The sequence below is a fragment of the Vulpes lagopus genome, chromosome 7 (assembly GCF_018345385.1).
Source record: "Vulpes lagopus strain Blue_001 chromosome 7, ASM1834538v1, whole genome shotgun sequence".
NCBI lineage: Eukaryota > Metazoa > Chordata > Mammalia > Carnivora > Canidae > Vulpes > Vulpes lagopus.
In genome coordinates this window covers 90,170,075-90,193,256 of record NC_054830.1, presented here as the reverse complement: position 1 = coordinate 90,193,256, position 23,182 = coordinate 90,170,075, and the positions used below count along the sequence as shown (strand labels likewise).

Genomic DNA, 23,182 nt, shown 5'->3' with positions numbered 1-23,182 from the left:
CTACAGGCAGGATAGAGGTGACCACACTGCATATAAACTCATGATAGTAACAAATAATATTTCCATTTAATTTACACTTAGGGACTTACAAGACTACACCATGTGCAAAGCATTTTTAAGCAGTGTTTTGTTTGTGGTAGGTAAGGCACACATTAACATATTACAGCTGGGCACATAGGTATAGACAAGGTAAATAACATGCCTATGTTAAATACCACTAGATTCAAACTGATCCTTCTGACCCCATATCCTTGTATCTTTGTCCAGTTTTCTTTCTGCAATTTACCACACTATAGTAAATTTTGTTCTGAAAGTGTGGAAAAATTAAATGGATCTTGGCTATTTCTTACACATATAGTCAAACTGAGCTAAGGCAGCAGAAAAGAGACTGACACTAGAAATAATTGTTAAGTCAAAGTTATTTTATTTCATTTTCCATTAATATTTTCTAAAAAGTAACTTCTCCCAAGAATGAGTGGTCACTAATTGAGATTCACTGCAGAAACTGCACATAATTAGCATTTTTAAATTAGCTTTATTACTTTCTAATTCTTAAAATGAATTAAATGAGCAATATTATCTCCTCACTACCCGTCATCCACTTCCAAGAAATAAAAATGTAAGGAAGGGCAACCATCCCTCTCCCAGACCAAGGGGCCATGTGTCACCTCCATACCTTTGTTTCCTCAGGATTAACAAGCCCTTCCTCTGCTCTATCAAGGACACCACTGTCAATAACATCCTCCCTTCCAAGACAGGCAAAATATTTCTTCTTCTTCTATCTCAAAGGATTATAAACAGAATGTGTACTTAGATCAAAGTAGGAAGAAGACTCCTGCAGTGGAAGACAGATTTGTACTCTGGAGATTCCAACCAGTTTCCAGACAAAATTTTATATCTAGCAATTATCAGCAAATTTCTCCATTCGTATTTTTCTGTGGATGTGGAATTTCTACTGGTGCCTTGAATCACTCACTTAGAAAACTATTCTTGGGCTAACTTAAACTTCAAAGTGTTATGTCTATTTTTATGGTTCTTCAAGGTTAAAGCCTCTTGAAGAAGATGCAAGAGATGGCTTTGTTTTATGGCAAACTATGTATTAGAAATACTTCAATACAATGAACCTTCAGCGTATATCCCAGTGGGGTCAAAATAGCTTCTTCCTTCACCAACTGCAAGCTATTCTCCAATCTACTTTCACTGGATTAATAGAATGGGTTTGGATTTTAAATTTTCACCGCCATTTAAACAGGTGAATATTTAATGCCTGAGGAGCAAGGTTATGAAATGTCAAAACTACTAAGTGAAGGATCTAATTTAAGAGGCAGCCAGAGAGTCTGCAATTTAAATATTTAAAGATGATACAGGGAGTACAACACTGAACACCAATCTACTCCAAAGATAGCAATTTAAAACTCAGGTTTTTTCTAGAATTTCTCACAATCCTACAAGTGATATAATAAACAAAGACAAGCAATACTGAGATTACTTGAGGGGAAGGAAGGGAAGCAGTTAGAAGTATAGACACATAAATGCTCTAGCCAATGGCTTCTCAAATTGTTTTCAAAACGAGATCATGCTGGACAAAACAGATAAAAATCGGTTTATCAAAGTAATTAGGTCTTGAAAATGGAATAGTTTGAAACACAATATATTCTTTGTAATTAAAAACGCATTTCTTCATCAGCAACTAAAACTAATTCTACATTAAACATTCAAGGACAAGTAACATATAGACTAAGAATGGGCTATCAAAACACACATTAATCAAAATACACAGAACTAAAGGAATGAAAATATCTTATGGATAAGAATTAGAACTTTATTACATGTACATAGTAAAGTTTAAAATCCCAATATATTACTTTCCGTAGAAGTCCACTGAAATGCTTTTGTCCAGGAATACAACTGCTCTCATTTCTCTCTGATTCATCAACGAAAGATCAGTGACAGTGGACATTAATACCAACAGATTAAAGAGATAAAGTCTATACATGAACAAAGCAATTCCTTCTTTATTAAACTAAGGACATTTGAAAAACCTCCCACTGGCAAGATCACCATTGAACAACTTCTATCACTTGTCAATTACTGACCCAGGTCTATAAACATTAAACCTGAAAATTAGGTACTTGCCACTTCAGACTTTTTTGAAAAGCTCCATTCAATCTCTTCAATTGAAAGGAGTGGACAAGGTCATGCTTGTGCCTATTTAAACTGAGAATTAATTGCTGTTCCTATCAATAAATGGAGTTTTGATGGGACTATCTGAAAAATGACAATCTCACTAAATAAAAGTTGCTCTGGCTCCAGTAGGCAGTAGCAAAGGTCTTGTGGCAGCATTAAGGCTTGACAGACAGGTGGGTAGACTGGACCCTCCAAAAGAGCTCAGAAGTAAAGTACACAGATGGATGCCATCTCCAACCACAATTCAGGCCACAGACCTCAAAATTCACCTAAAGGGAACTGTACTTTTATCTGCCTCTAAATGCAAAACCACACCAGAAACAAGTCTCAAACACACATCAAGGCATATACATATCACAGCCTAAGATTACGTTTTTTTAAGGGCATATTTCACAAATGGTTGCAAAGGAGTAACCCTGAGAGAACAAAGCATACAAAAATAAGTCCATAAGAAATTAAAGATTAGCTCTAGCAAAGGTGTTAGAGCTAAAAGCAATAATCACCCCTAACAGGAAGGCTTAAAAAGGGTATTATAGATTAGGGGAGTTACCTTTAATAAGTATTCCAAGACAAAGAATTCAGAAAACCACATCAGTGGAAAATACATGGGAGACCTCAAATTTTACTGAGACTCAATTTGTTGAATGCTTTAAGTCTCATAAAGATTGTTTTAATTCAAGAAACACCACAAAACACAATTGTGCTCTTCTCTGCTTCAAATCCCTCAGGGGCTCCCTAATTCTTTAAGATTAATTTCAAATTTCTTAGTTCTTTATGTTCCGGGCACGGACTCCCTTCTCTATATAAACACACACAACCTTCAGTAGTTTTCCAAACCTTCCTCTCTGACTTCCCTGTGTTAGTATAACCTACTCCTCCCACTCAACTAAATGTGAGTCACTTCAGATTCAATGAGGGCATTGCCGACTGCCTAACGTCTACTCTCACCGCCTTCTCCCATCGTAGTTTCCTTGCTGGGACCCACACTGCATCACACATCTTGTTCTCGTCCATACGGAGGAAACCAAGATCAATTTGTTTCTTATTCTGTCTCGTAATTGCCTGATGTCCTTGAAATAAGTAACCTACCTAGTCTTTACCCTACACTGCACACCCTGGTACCTGCCACACATTTACTGTAATGAAAAGGATTTACAATCACACACTAGGTGGGGAAACTTAGTTTCTGAAATCTTGTCTTAAAAAGTTAAGAGGAGCTATAATCTTTTTTGTAATACAGCAAACATCGCAGTGATGGTTCTCTGTGCATAGACTAGACTGCAGATAGCATTAAACATGTCAGGAATGAAGTTTCATTTCACAAATTGGGGACTCAAATCCCCAGAAGCAATAAAATCCTTAACAGAATAATAAATTGCTGGGTGATGCGGGGCAGCAGCGGGGTCCTTAATTTTGGAGCAAAAAGGAAACAGAAATCACTTAGCCCAATTTCTTGATATTTAGAAAAGAGGAAGACTGAGGCACACAAAGGTGAAGTGACTTGTCCAAGGATGCAGAGCAAGGTGTAGGATTGAGGGCTTGCTGCTTTGTCAAGGGATTTTCCACTACACCACTGGCTGCAACAGAGCCTGAAATCATACAAGATTCTAGCAAAATGACAATTCTTGGGAGAATGATCAGACATTTACAAGGAAATACCAGAAGAGATATGCAAGAAGGTAAGTATTTTAGTTCTGAATTTTTTCTTCTATACACCTAAGAAAATCTGAATACATCAAAATGGGTCTTTTCCTTAGAACAGTTCCTGTATTTCTTCCACTACTAGTATTGCCTGAGAACTATTTAGGAGATGTCTATGAAAGAGCTAAGAGAGGTGGGAGATGGCAGCTGAAAAAGAAAATCAAGAGTCTCAAGACTATTGCTTTACACCAAGTAAATTGAAATGTACCTCAAATAGAATATTTTAGGTATTAAACAGTTTTTTTTAATTACATATCATTTAATGGAAAGGGAAAACAGCAACTGGGTATACTACACTAGGGATTATCCAGCTTCACATCATTTCCAAGTTTTAGCGCAATAACATTAAATAAAATTCAAAGCAGTTGATCCTTATATCCAACTTAAAAATTAACCAAAGAATAAGTGATGTCATAAGAATAAAGTGATCCTGTATGGCATTATTAAAAACAACGCTAACACTACAGAACAGCAACAGAAAAACAAAAGGATGCTGGTTATAAGATTTGTACTAAGCAACTCATCACAAGCTGGATACTTGACAGCCTCTCTTAAACTCAGCCTCTGAAAAACTACACTGAGTAGAATCTATCAAATGTTCCCCAAATCAGAGGTACCTGGGTGGCTCAGGTCATGATCTCAGGGTCCTAGAAACCCACCAGATGGACTCCCTTCCTGCTCAGTGGGGAGTCTGCTTCTCCCTCACCCTCTGCCCCTCCCACCTCATGCTCCCTGTCTCATGATAATAAATAAATCTTTTAAGATTTTTTATTTATTTATTCATGAGAGACACAGAGAGAGGGGCAAAGACCCAGAGGAAGAAGCAGGCTCCTTGCAGGGAGCCCAATGCAGGACTCGATCCCCAGACCAGGATCACGCCTTGAGCTGAAGGCAGACACTCAACTGCCGAGACACTCAGGTGTCCTGGTAATAAATAAGTCTTTTTTAAAAATGCTACCCCCAAAAATAAATAAATAAATAAAAATAAAAAATGCTACCCAAATTTGTTTCATGCACGTATATCAGTTAAATGAGGGTCTAACAGACTGTCCTGATATCTTTGGTATTTTTTTTTAAAGATTTTATTTATTCGTTCATGAGAGACACAGAGAAAACGAGGCAGAGACACAGGCAGAGAGAGAAGCAGACTCCACGCAGGGAGCCCAACGTGGGACTCGATCCCGGGTCTCCAGGATCACGCCCTGGGCGTGATCAGCAGGTGCCAAACTGATGAGCCACCCAGGCTGCCCTACATCTTTGTATCTTATTAAAGTATAGTTTTCTTAAAATTTTATGAAAGTATCAAAGTATTTAGTATACTACCCAAGTCAGTAGATCACATCTGCCCTTCCATTTTGCTTCTGCCTGGATGAAGATTCAACACATGATTCAACAAGGACTCCGCTGGTAAAGGCAAACAGGGAGCCTGTGGTAAAACATTCTTGAAATGCAACTTAGGCAGAAAACGCCTTCCAAATTTCTAAAGATCTCTGTATGTAAAGACGTTAACAAAAAAATAAAAAACAAGTGATGCAACATCTGACGGGAGTGAAGGATTAAATCTGATCTACAACTATATTGGCAATGCATCAGTCATCCTAAAATCTAAGCAGGAATCTATCAAATGGAATTGATACTCCATTTCCAATCCCATATCTTCACTTAGCCCATTAATATTTTGGAAAGTGATTACACTAAAGTGGCTTGGAAAAAAAAAGTGGGAGTTTCAGCTGTAACAACTAGAGTTCATTCCTACCCTCTCTGCATTAGGAAATTTTCTGTACTGGTTAGGAAAAGCAGACTCCCTTACTTTTAACTTTAAAAATACGAAATGAGATTATTTATTTGGCCACATATCTTCAGAAGTATTAAGGAAGGGACACCTGGCTGGCTCAGTTGGTAGAGCATGGGACGCTTAATCTCATCAGGGTCATGAGTTCAGAGCCATTAGGTGTGGAGCCTACTTAAAAAAAAAAAAAAAAAAGAATAAGTAATATAAATAGGCTAGAATTGAGGCAAATATGAATTAGTTTAGTACTAGGTCAAAAAACTTTTAAAGGCAAAAGAAAATACATTATTACTCGTGAAGTTCTGGCTGCAACAGGGCATACTCTGAACTGGTGGCCAGAAACTGATGCTTGTCCCAGAGCCGTCCAAAGTTATGAAGTAGTAAAAACCAGGGCATGGAACTGCATGGAGCTAAGTTCAGGTCCTGTCTCTGTTACCTTACCAGTTATATAACTAAGGAGTAATTTCTGTATAGGTCCATCTGAAGCCTCTATTTCTTCATTTTGCAATCTGATGTTAATGACAGATGATAGTCCTTACCTCACAGGGACCACACAAGGATTAAATGGGAAAATGTAACTATTAGCACAGAGCTGGAGAACCATAATTATGTTTCATCATACTATAAGAATTTCATGTATATATAAAATCTTAACAATATAAATAATGATAGTCCCAAACACTTATTAAATGTTTACCATGTGCCAGGCACTGGTCTCAGTAGGATGGATGGATAGATAAATTTATCTATCTATCTATCTATCTATTTAAAAGAGAGAGAGAGAGAGAGAGAGAGAAAGAGAAAGAGAGAGCACAGGTATGAGGTGGAGAAGGTATGACAAAGGGAAAGAGGATCCCAAGCAGACTCCCTGCTGATTGCAGAGCCCTGATGCAGGGCTTGATCTAAGGACCCTGAGATCATGACCCAAGTCAAAATTAAAAGTAAGACACTTAACCAACTGAGCCACCCAGGTGCCCCTCAGTATATTACATATACTATTACATAGTTGAAATGACCCTAACAGCAAGGTATGGATTGGGTATTATCATTAGCATCTCCAATTTGTAAAAGAAGAAACTCAAATATAACTATCTCTGAGAAGACATAGGAAGACACAGAGGAGGCCTTTTGGCACAAGAAAGATTATGCACTTTAACCGAAAAATAGTTCAAAGATAAAATAAGGCTTCTCCCAAATCCTGGCAGTTGTTATCAAAATTAACCCTTACTAACTAGTACAATATTACAATACAATATTCCAAGTATTATGTAAGACAATGGCCGAGGAGTGTATTAGAAAGCCCAAAGCCTGGTTGATGCTTGAGGAAAGGCTGTCTTACTATCATACAGAGGGTCTACAACCAGCATCTTTAAGCGGGCTGATAGAAAACAACTTCATTTTATTTCTCTAACCCAACTATTGCATATTAAATCCTCCCACTTCCTTATTCTCTCTCATAAAGATCTGTTAGAGCCTAAAGTTAGATGCAAAATGAGAAACAGAGGAGAAACAGAGAATCATCTCTATTTCAGGGAGACAGTGGCAGAAATAATAAATGGACTTCGGGGAACAGTGCCTAATTTCAGATTAGGGTTGCATGTATGTTTCTGAATGTGGGATGGGTTACAAGTCACCAGTAAATCAGTACCTAATGACTCAATGTGATTTCACAGTAGAAAAAAAATACTGGCAGGAGTACTGTGAATTTTTCATTTTGGACACTATCACTATGTATACTAGCAGGACATTACAGAGACTTAAAAAAAAGGAAATCTCAGTACTTAGTGCTCAATACTCAGATGTGTCTGGGGCCTCTTCAACATTGCCAGAGCAGCAAACTACCTCAAAGCATCTTCCCAGGGTAACAGTACGACAATTCACTTACAAAGCTTTTACGTTATTAGGCTGTTAAGTTCCTAGAGGGTTGAAACTAATTCTTACATGTGCAACTATCTCATAGCCCCACTCATCAACCAGGCACTCCAATTCCTCCTGAATGAAAATATTCCATGGCCTCCTGCAGAGGCTACTTCTGAAGTACCTCTCAGGCAAGATGATTAGAAGGTGTGATGCTTGTCCAACAATCTGGCTTTCTGTGCTTCACTGGAAACAAGACAAGTTAAACTGGCTTACAGAAAGATAGACGTACTCATTCAATTCTTAGAAAACCATTCTCCAGTAGTAGCTTCTTAAGGATTCTTTCAAGATTCTGAAATTTGATCAGATGCAATCTCCAACAAAAGCCATGCTATCAAGTTACCTGTTACAATTTTACCTCCAAAAATAAACTTAAAATATAATTTATGTAGTACTGGGCCATCTAGGAGATCTAAAGCACTGCCAACAGATTAAAATGCTGAGTTAGAGAGTTAAACCTAAAAGGTCTCCACAGTACTCAGTAGAAGCAAACTGGAGCTGTTTCACAATAAAAGTCAACAAACACTGGTTGGTATTGTGTAGAAAAAGGAGGAGGTTCTCAAGGAGCCAAATTTGTGGCTTAAACATACCCCCATCTAAGGTCTAAGAGAAAAAAAGGAACACATGAAAATGACAGAGGACAAAGACACAAGGCTGATGCAGGTTATGTAGAAAATCACACATAAAAGGAAAACAACAGTTAAATCCTCATTAACTATAGAAAAGAAAAAGCAGGTAAGTCTTTTATATATCCTTCACTCGACAGTGTCTTCAATAAATTGTAACACCTATCAGAAAGTGTCAGTTTCACTTTTGGCTTCACTTAAATGTGAATATTCCTATCTTTGAGCATACAGAGCACATCTTCACTATTCCTTATAAGCAATATATAGAAACTTCCTCATTCAAAAATTTTAAATAAATGCTTATTTTGTGAATCGTTCTGAACACAAAGATGTCTGCCCTCTGAGAGCAGACCACCAAAGAGGTAATGTACAGTAAAAACCGAATGCTTTTATGGCCAAGTAGTAGTATAGAGCAGTATAGGCAGAGAATGACCCAAGGCAGGAGGTAAGACTTTGACTTGCATACTCAAGGATGAGGAGCCCAGCTAAAAGAATCTCTGCAAAACAAAGAAAACACTGTAATAGCAAGCTGGAGCAGATTCTGGAACCTGTAAATGTCACAATGAAGCTTTTATAAGCAGGGAGTGACAGTCCACAGAAATGTATACGTGTAGGTCAAATACATATACAATGTGGAGATAATTTTCCCATAAGCTAGGTGAGTGGAATAGTCAAAATCAGTGTGGCAATTTTAAAAGCTAATTTAAATACCATCTACAATAAGTTCCCTTTTTTTCTATAACTAAAAGAAAAACTGCTTTGCCGCAATGTTGGTTCAGAAATCCAAGTCTTCTTTGACCTACTTATACATACAGTAATGAAAATATAATGATCCTATTTCTGTGTGTACACTAAATACTCCACAGAGAAATTTCATCTTGGTACCATCTTTAAATATCTTAAATGAGTCTCACAGGTTACCATGGATCTTTGCAGAACAAGGCAGAGAGGTATCTATGAACAAATGAATTAATCTGCATAAAATTCATTGCTATAGTTCCTTTTGTGAATTAGATCTTCACTAAAAAAGGATAAATGTAAACTATGGGGGTAGGATTAATTAAATTTTCTTATCAATCACTTTCATAGAAGGTTAATATTTGACAGAATGAGTATACAGTTTCCAAGTATAAGTTTCTTCTAAAAAGTACATGTCACATAAAGGCCTCTCTACCTTTGGATGAGACATTCGTTCATGTGTAATACCTGTCTGTCTTCTTTCTCTAGGAGATAAACCCCATTTTGCAAAACCCTATCACCTCTGAAACCATTGAAGAGGCTTCTCGACAGCCAGTAACATAACCATTCCCACTGTGCTCTGCATTAGCTTATCATACATCCAAAAAAAAAATCATATAAAGTGCTATCTCTCACTACTACACAATGACCCATACCACCCTGAACGCACCCGATCTCGTTTGATCTCGGAAGCTAAGCAGGGTTGGGCCTGGTTAGTACTTGGATGGGAGACATCTTGTCATATTTTAGCATGGCTCCAACCTTTTAGCAAGGCTGACTGGGTCATACTAGACACTCAAAACACTTGGAGAATTAAGTACTTCATTACTCACAGATGTGCCGTATCCAAGACTATATGGTCTTTAAAAAACAATTTGCAATTACTTTTTTAATATTACATTTGATATCTTTGTCAGGGGGGAGAAAAAAAAAGCACAGGCATGATGGACATTAATAACTTTTAAAGCATATGCCCTAAAAACTAAATAAATAAATCATATGCCCTTCTATACAAACTTGGAAACTAACTGAACTTGCTATGATTCCATATAATATAAAAGGCCTTAATGGGATTAGACTCTTGAAGATGAAGTAACCACTTTTACTAAACCTTTAATGTTCTTTAAAAATTATCCTCAAACATCCAAGGGAAAGTTCTAACAATCTTCCTTCATCACCTGTTGTAAATGTAAAAACAGTTTGTAACCCATACCTACATTACAACTAAACCGAAAACACTCAAGAAATGTTTTCAGGCCTGATTTAACCCAACTGTCAGGAATCTAATGTGTGTATGTGTATATGTACACACATATATGCACAAAAAGGAAAACACTTCCTTTCAAGGGGAGCCTGTCTTGGGTAAGCCTTAATGAGTATAAACTATACATCATTTAAATAAAATGACTGGAACAAAACTTTCGGTTGCCTATGGCATTTGTCTCTCAAACAGACCTAGATGAAAATTTGTGTGTGAAACACATGGATAACATAGGAGAAAAGGAAAAAAAGGATAATATGAATGTTATAAGTCTTCCCCAGAGCCAAAAAAAGTTTTACCTACATATATTTTGTGGACCTGACATAAGTTATACAATGATGAAAAATTTATTCAATAGATAATTTAAAAGGAATAACCCCTGAAATATTGCTGAATGTTTTATAACTTCAACCTACCAAGATATTTTTCTCTCAACATGATTAGACATTAGAGAATAATCACAGGGAAAGCTTTTTTAAATGAACTGATTTGCAGGACTAATAGTCTCATTCAAAGACAATCCCTCATTCTCCAAATATCTATTAGACACCTGAGCTGTATATCCCCCAAACAGCTTTAACAGAAAGTAATTACTATATTCCTAAAGGCTTTTGTATGACAGTTGTGAAGATTTTACAAGAAAGAGGGTTTTAAGGAAAACATGGACAACCTTACCTGTACACAATGAACAGACAGTATCACTGCCATTCATAGACTCCTCCAAAAATTTAAAGAGGAGCAGTTGGAGACGATAACCACGTTTACCTGTGCTGCAAGACAAAGTGTTCTCTTGCTTCAGATGTGTGTAAGCACCTCACTTTACCTTGAGAATCCAGTCCTGCAGTATTTAATTACACTGTCGGGAGCACCGAATGGTCTGGCACCGTGCCCTTTCCCTGGGTCTTGCTGATTGATAGCATCAATAACATTCACTGGCTGTAATTAAACCGCCAAATAGTACCCCCTTTGCCACTTGGTAGATCAATGTTCTTTAATACTCAGAGGACAAAGTACAAAGGTGAGAGGGGTGTTTTTAGCCCTCACCTTCACAGCTCATTTGACTTTGTGCGCCAGCAGTGTGCAGACAATGCATATTTCACAATTCCCCCAAGACACTGGTTAATGAAGAACACTATGGAAAATCCTGTAAGTTGATGACAATTACTTATTAACCCATTTTTGCAAATCTGAGAACAGAGCCATTCTAAGCCTTTTGGTGACAGTATGCACTGCCTTCACACAGCCTTGGGACAAAATTGCCAAATAGGTCAAAAGGTTTCTAAATTAAGGTAATATACAGTAAATGTTTTTTTTTTTACTTTAAATATTTATAACATGTTATCTGGGGGAGTCTTTATGATAAAAGAGCAAATTCCCATTTATTCAAACCCTGACAAGCAAAGTTCAAACAACCAAATACTGGGGAGGGGAAAAAAGAGGTGTGGTTGGGAGCCTATTAATAGGAAATAAATTTATATTGCCTTTTAAAAGCAACTTCCATATTCTGATTCACAACCCATCTTGAATCATATAATTCAACTCCCAATCTCTATACTAATATGAAATACCCATTTTAAATGAATGAGCCCCAGAAGAACCATACTGCAAACTCTCTACCCTCAGAATCAAATATTAAATGACATTTATGTACTTGTGATGCTAGAAGTATTTAATGACACTAAAATGCTCTGAAAATGAGTACCCTGTGTGTGTGTTTTTGAGAGAGAGACAAAGAAAATGTTATTATTTAGGTAAATCCAGCATTATAAAAGTACATCTGTTAACCACAAGTATTCCAGACAATTTACGATAGAACCCACAAATGAAAATTTTATTTACATGTAGATTTGTTTTTGAAACAAGCACCACAAACCTATCCAAGTTCAAAATCACTAGGATCTACCAAACGATGGTCCTCAGGTCAGACCATCAACCTATTAACAATCACTGGTAATGACTGGTTAAAATACAATCTCTGTTCTCACTCAGCAGATAATCAGATTCAGTAAGTTTGGATTAGGGTCAGAAATATACATTTTTTCAACCACCTCACTACAGGGATTCTGATGAACATTAATGTTCTGGCAGTTCCTCATATAGAAGGATTTTAAATAGGTAATCCTCCAATTCCAGGGCATATTCAGGATTCCTAGAAACTAGCTCATCAAAATTACAGTGTCAAGCTCTCCTTATCACCCATCAATATTGGTTTCCAAATGAGTAAAAAACTCACAGGTAGCTTGAAAGTAAAGTATATATGAATATAAATCACCAACAAATACTAAAATGTAAAAGTAAAACAAAGCCCATATAACTCATTCCAAGGTAATTCCAAAAATCAGCCTGACTAGATGGGGCTCAGCTGGATAGGAGTTCATCAGCTTGGCTGGTCTGTGCAAAAGGCTGCTGTGCTTAATTCTATGAGGTCAGAGCCACTCTCAATGATTCTAGAATCTTTCTAGGTATATAGACAGGGTTTTTGGGGTGAAACAAGCAGGAATAGTCAAATTTCTGAATAGTCTTTTAACAAATTTGTGGAAATGAAAGCATTTTCTGGATGACTGATTTCCAGGACCATGCAGGTAACTCTGCTTTCCTTGCCCTTCTCCCGCTACTAACCTGAAGGTCAGTGAGGGTCATTTTAAGACTCATTAGCAATCCCAGAACCTATGCAGGAAGGATTATACTTCTCATTCCTGTGGGATGAGGTAACTTTATACTAATGACCAAAAAATAGAGCACATTAGCATGATTTATTGATTTTTGTCCACAACCCACTTTTTTATAGCACAAGGTAACTATAGTTTTTAAAATATCCAACAAAATTAAACAAACTAGATACGGTGACTACTTTCTTCAGAGAAAAAGTAGCAATTTTCAACTCTTCCCCAGCTTGATTTCAAAATACCACTTTTTAGAAAAGACTGAAAAACAACTTAATATTCTTGATCTTCTCTTTCTGAAAGTAACAGGCCAACACAAGTACTTTCTACCTCTAGATGTTAAATCACATGATTTACAGTAACTGTGTAGTGGTTACCATCCCCACCATTTTACAAATGAGAAAGCTAAACCAAGAGAGTAGGACATAAATACAGGTCTGTGGCTCAAGGTAGTGATGCAACCTTCAAATGAGTGCTTCTCATTTGGGGTGGGGGCACACAAGTAACAGACTGCCTGTACAGTTTTCAAAACACAGCCCTCTTTCCTGCTTCATCATAAGCAGTATATCAAAAAGCTTCCCAAAGAAAACCCCCACAAGTCTGATGTAGTATCTGTGGCTTAGAACTGATGATAAGGGCAATGACAGGATAATATGGCAGAGGTAAAAGAAAATGGACCAAACACGTTTTTGTAAAGAGTACACACAAACTTAAAGAATGACAAACGCACTTTCTGTAACTTGTAAACTTGCATCTGAGGCTTGCCACAACCTACCAGAAAAACATTATTGAATGGGTAGTCTCCTATAGAACAGAGATCCAGAGAGTTACTAAATTCCTTTACTTTCCAGTTACCATCAAAATACTTAAATCTATGTGGACTTGCCCATCTGCTGAACATGACCTCCAGACATCAGTTTTCCTCTCAACCTGGAGGTATGGCTGTCTCCAGCACTCAGCCAAAAGACAGTTTTTCCACTGCTAACAACAGTTCCACTTCCTCACACCAAACAGATCTGATCCAGAAAGTCTCAAGACAGTAAAAGACCCAAATTAAGGTCCCCAAGGAAATATTCCATTTGTTTGTAGCAGTACCTATAACCAGTTACATAGGAAAACATTTGAATATCAATAATATGAGGTGGAAAGAACACAATAAAAGCCGCCAGCATCACCTGACATGATCTTACATTTCTGTTCCTAGGGTACCGTTAGCCGTACTGTGTTTGAGAACAAGTCCCTTAACCTGACCTGCCTTTCTCTGGTCAAAAGGAGTATTTGCCTGGGACACCTGAGTGGTTCAGTCTATTGAGCATCTGCCTTTGGCTCAGGTCAGGATTTCAGGGTCTGGGATTAAGCTTCATATCAGGCTCCCTACTCAGTGGGGAGTATGCTTCTCCCTTTGCATCTCCCACTTACCTCTTGTGCTCTCTATTAAAATCTTTAAAAGGGTGGGAGGAGGAATATTTGCCTACAAGAAACTATTGTTTTTGCATAAATCCAGACAAGTAAAAAGATAAAAGTCCTATGCAACTACTATGAAAAGTAGAGCAAGAAATTAAGGCACCCTTCTTCAGAAGTTAGCATACCTATCTTAAACTCTCAAGGTAGCTTGGTAGATCAGATAGAAGCCACCAAACTACCTCATAGTACTTCTCCCAAATCACAAATGAAAGACAACAACAAGCCCTGCCCTACTGTACCCTTAAAGAGCAGGAGAAATGAAGTGTTAACAGTGCCAAGCAGAAATGCCTTTGCTGATACACATTTATGAAACAGGCAGAAAAAGTAGAGGCTTGGATAATATAATCATCTATGAACTCCCTCCTAAGAAAGATGGATTCAATCCTGAGACACTCCCCCCCCCCCTCCCACCCTGTGATTCACAAGCAGGGACAGGCAGGAAGGAAGCAGACACTACCACCAGGACCTTCCTCCTCACCCATCCTTCTGTGCAGGCTCAGCCTTTGCTCCAGCAACCATGAAAACATTATCTATAGAAAAACCATTCAGATAATGCCAAGTTATTGCTCTCTGGAATTCTTCAAATGTCATTTCTACTATGAAGAGAGCTTGGAAGATGCAGGCATAACACAAACAGGCTTGAATTGGGACATTGAAGTTCAAGACTAGGCTAGGTTACCTACCCACACTCTCTAGTCCACCCAAAGTAAGTAAAAACCTATGGTGTTTTGCATTAAAAAAAAAAAATTATTTTCAAGCTCACAAGTATTCTGCAAACACATGATACGCATTATACAACTAATACCTTATTTTAAAAATCTTATTCTTTATGTCAAATAAAAACTATATAACCTAGACTCAATATAGATATAAGAGTTTTTTGTTTTTTGTTTTTTGTTTTTTTTTTGTTTTTTTTAGATATAAGAGTTTTATTTAAATGCATCGAAGAACTTCTGATAATCAGATGCAGCAATATACTGGTAAAACCTGGCACATGTCTTCAGAAAGTTCCAGGCCATGGGTTAAAAATGAAGTTACAATACATTTAGTCTTTTTTAAAAAGGTAAAGAAATTATTCACTCACCTACCATTCTCACTTCCACTCCTGGCAGGCACTTTTCCCACTTTTTTGTCCCTCCACAAACAAAAGTTAACCTAAAGTGTTATTTGGCTGGTCAGACATCTCAAAACTTGTTAATTTGAAGCCTGTCCTTCAGATTATTACTTTAAAAATTTCCAAAACTGGTCAAAGTAAAAGGTAAATGATCTATATGCAGCAGTACTAAAATGTGGGGTACTTTACAGGAGATGCTTTTAAGTTTGTAAAGCCCACATTTCCACAAACACCTAAATAAAATCGATTTATATAAGCCAAAAGAACACTAGGCTAGCCTGGGATGCTCAGAGAGACATGGAGTTTATAACAAACAGATCTTCCCTTCCTAACAAATACTTAAGTCCAATCCATCATTACCCTGCTCAGAACTCTTTGGTGGTTCCCCTCACCTATAATATAAAACCTTGGCATGGCACACCCACATTTTCTAATCTCTCAGTGCTCTCTGGCTCCTTTCTGCATTTCTCCCCTTGCTTACCACTCTAGCTAATTCTATGTGGTTCCCTGAACGTCTGCTTTCAAACTTCCCTACAAAAGTGTGAACTCTCAGCATTATTGCTATTATGAAACTCACTGGTCTCAAACATCCCAAAATGGTGCTGCAGATATTCTAAAAGAGCACCTACCAGGTGGCAAGCCTAACCTCACTTGTATTTCTACTTCCATGCTATTTCCTTCTCTACAGTGAAGAATCTATGATTTATGCAGCATTTCAGAATTAAATTTTATAAAAGAAGGATTTACAATGATAAATGAGAACCAATCCCCTTCCCAATAATTCTGTACCAAAAACACGTTTGAGCTAGAGAACTGTTTCCCAAAGCAAATTTTACTGTGGCTGCTAAATTTTCAACAATGATAAAGAGAAACAGTTAAAATTGCTGTCTTCAGGATAGGGTCCTGCATTTTATTACTAACTAAATCATTCCATGATAACCATGAGTTCATTAACTATTTATTAAATAGTTACACCTTTTCTTATAATACACAACTTGGCAGAACATGGAAAAAAATTTTTTTAAAAAGCAGGTAATATACATACTCAGTGATGAATAAATTTTACAGATAAAATGGAAACTTTAATGATTAAAAGACTTGTCCAAGAGCACACAGCCAGTAAAGTCACTTTATCGATGTCAGGAAGACTAAAATTTCTGAAATGTAGTTCTATATTTCTCTTATATTAAGGATATAGTTCATGCCAAACAAGTACAAAAGAAGTCTGTGAATACCACAGTTACTAGAAAAAGGATAGGTTAGGAAAAGATATAAATTTAACAATTTAAAGCAACATGGCTCAGAATAAAAGTTTATTATCTTACTTGTTCTTTACCTGAACACTTTAAGAAATAGATACTATCCATATTTAGTAATCCAATTTCTTTAACAGTTTCTCCTTATTACCTTAAATGGTGGTTTGGTTATTTTAATATAAGAAATTTCACATTAATGTGTATCAATTAATAGCTTTTAAGCAAAGGTGAAATTTAGGCTGGTTTATGTATGAATGATTAAGAATCTTTTTAGTCAAAACCAAATTAAGATAGTTTTTCCATGCTGGTAATATTTCCAAATAGTTCCAAAAAATAGGGATTTTTCTTCAGTAGGGCAGAGAAGCCATGAATTTCTATTCCTGAGATAAAAACTCCCACTTTCCTACATCCCTTGCAGGAGAGGCAGAAGTTGGGAGTGATGCTGGGAGGAAAAAATCTCCATCACCTATTCACAGTACTTGATGTATAAGATTTTTTAAGGAATATTCAGTATTTTACTCCACTAATTATGGATTTAAGTCTGATAATCATTAACCTAGGCAAAAAAAAAAAATGCATTTTCCCTTGGGAGAGAGTAAGTATTGGCTTGAAGCCATAAATGTTTCACATACTGATTTAGATTTTATAAGTACTTGAGACCCCCTAAAAACAAAACAGAAAAAGAACATGAGGACTGAACACAGTGACCACAACCACTAAGATGCCAAATGGTCCTGAGAACGAAGGGTTCCCATGGGGATGAGGGCTCTTGATGAGATTCCCCCCGTATACAATTTTTGACAGTGGTCTGAGATGATTCCCACCATCCACACCTGAACTATGCACAAACTATCTTTTCACTATCCTTCCTAATATAATAAGTTAAAAACATTTTTAATTCTTCACACTTAATTTACCATCTCAGTATCAGGGACAATGTGGCAGGCTTTATCATGACTGACTCCCATGTAGCTCAGAAATGGTGTCATCACCAGCAAGGTAAGCTGCCAAAACATTGACCCAATCAGGAAAATACTGATCCTTAGGAGAAGAGACTAATCACTTTGAAACTTACACCTATGAATGCTGCTACTTATAATAAATACAGTTCTAACATAAGGTGAACGTATTAAAGTTTTTCTAATTCCTAAACCATACTTTTTAAAAAGTGAAGATGGTGTGAACTACTTTTTACTCTGAATGCTGAACTATCATTCAGCACGCTCAGGAGAATTACCCACAAGAAGATTATCAAGGTAAAGAATGGAAACAAACTTAACTTTGCATGCAAAAATACCAGAGAACCCACCTATTGAGAAAAGGTACATTTTGGTGGTTCGTAATGCTAGGCCTTAGACTTGCTGTTACTAATCACAAAGCATATAAAAGGCAGATTCCTGCATCTCACCTCTGGACACTAACCCAATAGTTCTGAAGTGGGCCCCAGAACCTGCATTTCTAACTCAGTTCTGCTGAATCCGATGCAACCAAGTTTAGGAATAAAAGCCTTAAAAATTTCTCAGTGCCTGAGGGACTCTGCTTCACTCATTGCAAAAATACTGAATATTTGTCATTATTCAACACACTCTCCATCTATTGCACAAAACCCTACTGGGCTAATGCTATTAGGAAGCCCCACGAGAAACTGCTAAATAAACCACCTTTCATAGCACTTGATTCACTGTTTCAATATTCCAATTACTAAGAATTCCACCATATGCACACTAAATGCTAGATGGCTTGGAAGATGAGAAGATCACAAACAGTTGTATACTTGTATATGATGTATGCATTAATTAGTCTACCACAGCTTTCTAAAGGGAAAGAGTTTTGACATATTAAATATACAAGTTTTATCTTTAAGGGCCTGGTCTTAGTCAAACTCTTTTCGGACTAAGGTCTCAACTCTTTTATTGGGGGCAGAGCCCAGCCAGGCAGAGGCTGAAGGAAGAACTTTAGATGGGCTCCCATAGATGGGGAGAGGCTGCTATTCAACTAAAGCAGCGTGAAAGAGACTGAGAAGATCAGCCTGCCAGTAAAGAGCCCATCTGACCACCATAGAAAGCAGTGATAATGCTGGGTCAACTCCAAAGTTAAGTCAAATGACATGGTATAGGAGTAGGGAAAAATAAGAGACGTCTGAGTGAGAAGTAACATGAGGTAAGTGTGTAAGTTTAGCCCGACAACAACCACCAGGATGGACTGCAAGAAGGATAAAAAGGCTCATTTACGGAATAGTATCCCAGGAAATGGAATGGTTTAAACGCAGCTTCCAAAAGGTACTTGAAGCAGCCAACATGAGGAAAAAACTGGCTCAAGATGTTGTCTAAGAACATAAAACATGTCTCACTGAAAATAAGAAAGAAAAACCACACAAAGAACAAACAGACAAAAATGGTGCTCTGTAGTTTTGGAAAATGGTCCGCTTTGCCTCTCAGAGAAATCTGGGCCAAATTGAGGATACCAGCTGTTATCTGATATTTTTACAGGAACCAAATGGGGGCAGGGAAAGAAGTAGCCTGCTGCTTCCCCACCACTCCCACCCCCATTTCAGAAAATCAGAAGAGAAGTAGCAGATGTCACAGTTTAAAAGCCACAAGGCATTACTGTCCTTTCTTCTACATATGCTGCCCGAGCAGCTGGGCCCTGAAGAGAAAGCCGGGCAATGGGCAAAGAGGAAGCAGCTGTCATCAATGGTCTCCTTGCAGGCCATGGAAATTCATTCTCTGGCAACCCGCTTCCCCTGCATTTCTGCCTTCTTGTAGACATTATTGCAAAAGAACTCAGCAAAAGAATGGACTTCCCTAGAATGAGATATGGGTGACTTTTTCTAGAATGGAGAAGAGTATGCTCTGGTTTGAGCGATCTACTCCAATTTCTTCTTAACCACAGCTCAGGACCCCAGCACAAAGATAAATTAGCAGCAATTCTGAAAATAAATCTAACATGAGTAGGCCTACAAAAATCTTCAGTAGGACAGAGAACACACAAAACAATCTGAAGGTGACTGGGTATTAGAGTCTTTTTTTTAGTAGCATTTGAGGATTACTCAATAGTAATAGTGCTTAATATTACTAGTAAAAAGTTAACCTTTGTGACAAAAAGTGTGCAGAGAAGTATGGAAATTGAAAAAAGCAATCCAGATTAAAAAACAAGTATCAATCGTAAGTCTTTGTGCTTATAGACTATAAGAAATCTTATTTTTTCCCTCAAATTCTGGTAGCGTAACAACCAGCTCTTTTTCTGGCTGAAGGGTTAATATTTTCAAAAGACATTTCCTTACTCAAGAAACATGTAGAATTCTTGGACATCTTACATCCAAATATATCTGGGAGCTCCTCATACAGTTCCCTTTAAATGAGACAGAACTAGGAGGCATTTTTCCTATGGGCCAATAAATATAAAGAATGAGATGTCAAAACTACCCAGGGCTAATGAATTACCTTAAGCTGACAATTCTGAGAGAAGCAACATTTAAGCACAAAGATGACACTGCATTTCCAGACTTCTGAAAAAATGAGCAGAAATCTTCTAGACAAGTCTCTAAGCAAGATGGATGCCATAGTCAGCCTTGACTAGCTTCCCCTTACCACTTCAGGCTATAGTGTGAGCCAACTTCTTAAATCAAGGGTGGAAAATAGGTTCCAGCTTGAGTCAATTGATAGAGGTTGTCTGGAACACTATTTTGAAAAATATTTGGGTGCTACATCTAGACTAACTGAGAAAGACTGCCATGATTGATTGGCAATGTCTGCACTGGGCAGGAGAGGCAAAATTGATGGCATGTGCACTAAGCATTTGCCAGAAGCAAATTCTTTTTTTTTTTTTTTTTTTTAAGATTTTATTTATTTGATAGAAAAAGAGAGAGAGCATGAGCACGGGGCAGGGGCAAGAGCAGAGGGAGAAGCAGATTCCTCGCTGAGCAGGAAGGCTGACATAGGGCTCAATCCCAGTACCAGCCAAAAGCAGACGCTTAACCAATTGAGCCACCCAGACACACACCCCCCACCCCCAACCTTTTATTTTCTAAAGGAAAGGAAATCTATACTGCAAATTATATTAACTTTTATGTTGACATTTTGAAAATTCACAAAAGCCAGAAAATATCCACAAATTACTGACCAATTGCCTTGAAAAGTATAACAGGAAAAATAACATGTGTGACATCTAAGCATGTCCAAACAGTCTCCTCAGAGTTAGAGCAGAGTCAGAAGAGAGCCCATGGACCACATCCAACTTGTCGGTTGTTTTTTATGATCTCTGAGCTAAGAATGATTTTTACATTTTTAAATGACTGGGACAAAGAAAAAAGACTATTTTGCAACACGTGAACATTCTATGAAATTCAAGTTTCAGCTTCCATAAATAAAGTTTTCTAAAATCACAGCCACGCCAATTCATTCATGTCATTATTGTCTATGGAAGCTTCAACCTGCCAAGGGCAGAGCTGAGAAGTTGTGACACAGACTGCATGGCCCACAAAGCCTAACATTATTTATTACCTGGTCTTTCACAGAACAACTCAGCCAAGCCCTAAGCTCAAAGAACTGGTCAGGGTTTTCTCAAGTTATATGTGAAGTACTGACTATAAAGGAAGGAGATTTAATTCAGCAGGCTTCAAAAAGTACTTAGCTAAAGGAGTTGCTACTGTTCCTTTATTGATATAGGAGTGATTAGATAAAGTACTCCTGAACATTTTCCCCCAACATGTAACAAAAAATTCTGCTAGGTCTCTCAGAGAAGTGTCTACTTGAGCATGAAACAAAGGAAAAGAACTACAAGACAACCTGAATTGTTTTTAATCTCTGTTTTGCAAGGAGATATAAAAAATTTTAAGACGTACTTTTATTGTTTTGGTTTGAAGTCTCAATCCATTCAGGGTGTTGATAGCTTTCTCTGCATCCTTAGGGTCAATGTAGTTCACAAAGCCATATCCCAAGCTCTGCCCTAATGAAAGGGGAGGAGAAAAAGGCATATATTAGTTCTACACCGCTGATGACAGAGATCCACTCTCATTTTGGCATACGGTCTTATCATTCACACCAGCACATTTTCTCAATAGTAAAAAGAAGTCTACATGAATTCTTCTAGAAACATATATGTAGTCTTTTTTTCACCTCCTGTCTACTACATTTGCAAGTTTAAACATCAGTTAGAACTCAGCAAGCTGTGCGTTTAAAAACAAAAAACAACCAAAAGAACCCCCACACATCTCCAAAGCATCTCATCAAACATATCCTGCCTGAGCCAGAGCACCCAGCAGCAAATGTAACGTTCAGCCTCAGAAACAGTGGGTGCAAGTCTCCGCCGAGCTGCTGAGTGGGCTTCACGGGCACGACTTTTTCAGTTTCATTTTCTTTACCCATAAAAGGCGAAGGCATCAAGCATCAACCAAGAATCTGTCAGTATTCTGTACATTGTACCCTGACAAATTTACAGCCTTTACCAAGAATAATTATTTCCATTTAAAAGGTGAGGAATCGTGTGTTCACTCATGCATGTGTGTAAGCATGTGTACATGTACATTTTGTAGGAGAGCGTCTTCAAATAAACTGAATCCAATTTTCTAAAAAAGGTCTGATGACCTAAATAAGGAGACAGGGAAATCTGAACACAAAGATTTACACTGAGAACATCCAAGCCAATGAGAACATGCAGGAAAGGAAGGAAAAATATAAACAAAAATAATAAAACACAATTTCTGAAGTAAGAGTAGCTTAACAAGGAGTATTTTGTTGTTTTTCCCTAACATCTGAGTTCTCTAACCCAATTTGTCCCAACTCTCAAACAAAATGGAAGATATTCAAGGGATTGGAATCAATGGAATGCACACATAAGTAAAGCCAATCCAAAATATCGCAATTTTTCAACCAAAAGCAAGTTTCTCAGTTTCAAAAGGTAAGAAATACCATGGTAGAGTAGGTGACAAAAATGAACATAAAGGTTTAATCTACTAAAGTCAAACCAAACTAACTGAGTTTCCTAGAAGATGCTCAGCAAAGGTCCAAATACTTTTTATGAAATATATATTTTTTTCCCCATCAATTTCAGAGCAAATAGGGATTTTTTTTTCTTTGATGGGGTACTTTAGGTGCATGTGGTTATGAACACAGGTATTTAGGATAGCCTCTCTGGCTACCCTAAAGCATTCCCTATAACTACACAAAAAAAAAGAGAACACTAAATATAGTACCAAATAACCATGAAAACTTGTGGTTGTATTCTGGAACCACTATCAGAATTTGGATGTTGTACAATATTCAAAACTAATATGTCAGTTTACCTCAATTAAAAAAAAAAAAGATTTGAGTAATAATTGCTAACATATGCCTTCTTACTAAATTGTTTGTTTTTTTTTTTTTTAAGGAATAGCTAAAACTAATTCAATCCATTATTTTCTTTACACTAATCATAGAGATTTTCTTTTACTTACAGTTCTATTTTTTAAAAGTTCCATGGGAAGCCA

The 23,182-nt window shown here is 37.3% G+C and overlaps 1 protein-coding gene across 6 annotated transcripts in view; it reads right to left on the bottom strand.

The window, feature by feature from the left end:
* Window positions 1–23,182, bottom strand: part of ELAVL2 (ELAV like RNA binding protein 2) — a 140,789-nt gene that overhangs the window by 18,479 nt on the left and 99,128 nt on the right. For all 6 annotated transcript variants that reach the window (XM_041760475.1, XM_041760479.1, XM_041760476.1 and 3 more), the window contains one exon: window positions 21,560–21,663. In XM_041760475.1, coding sequence (XP_041616409.1) covers window positions 21,560–21,663 — 104 coding nt within the window. The remainder of the gene's footprint in view (window positions 1–21,559; window positions 21,664–23,182) is intronic.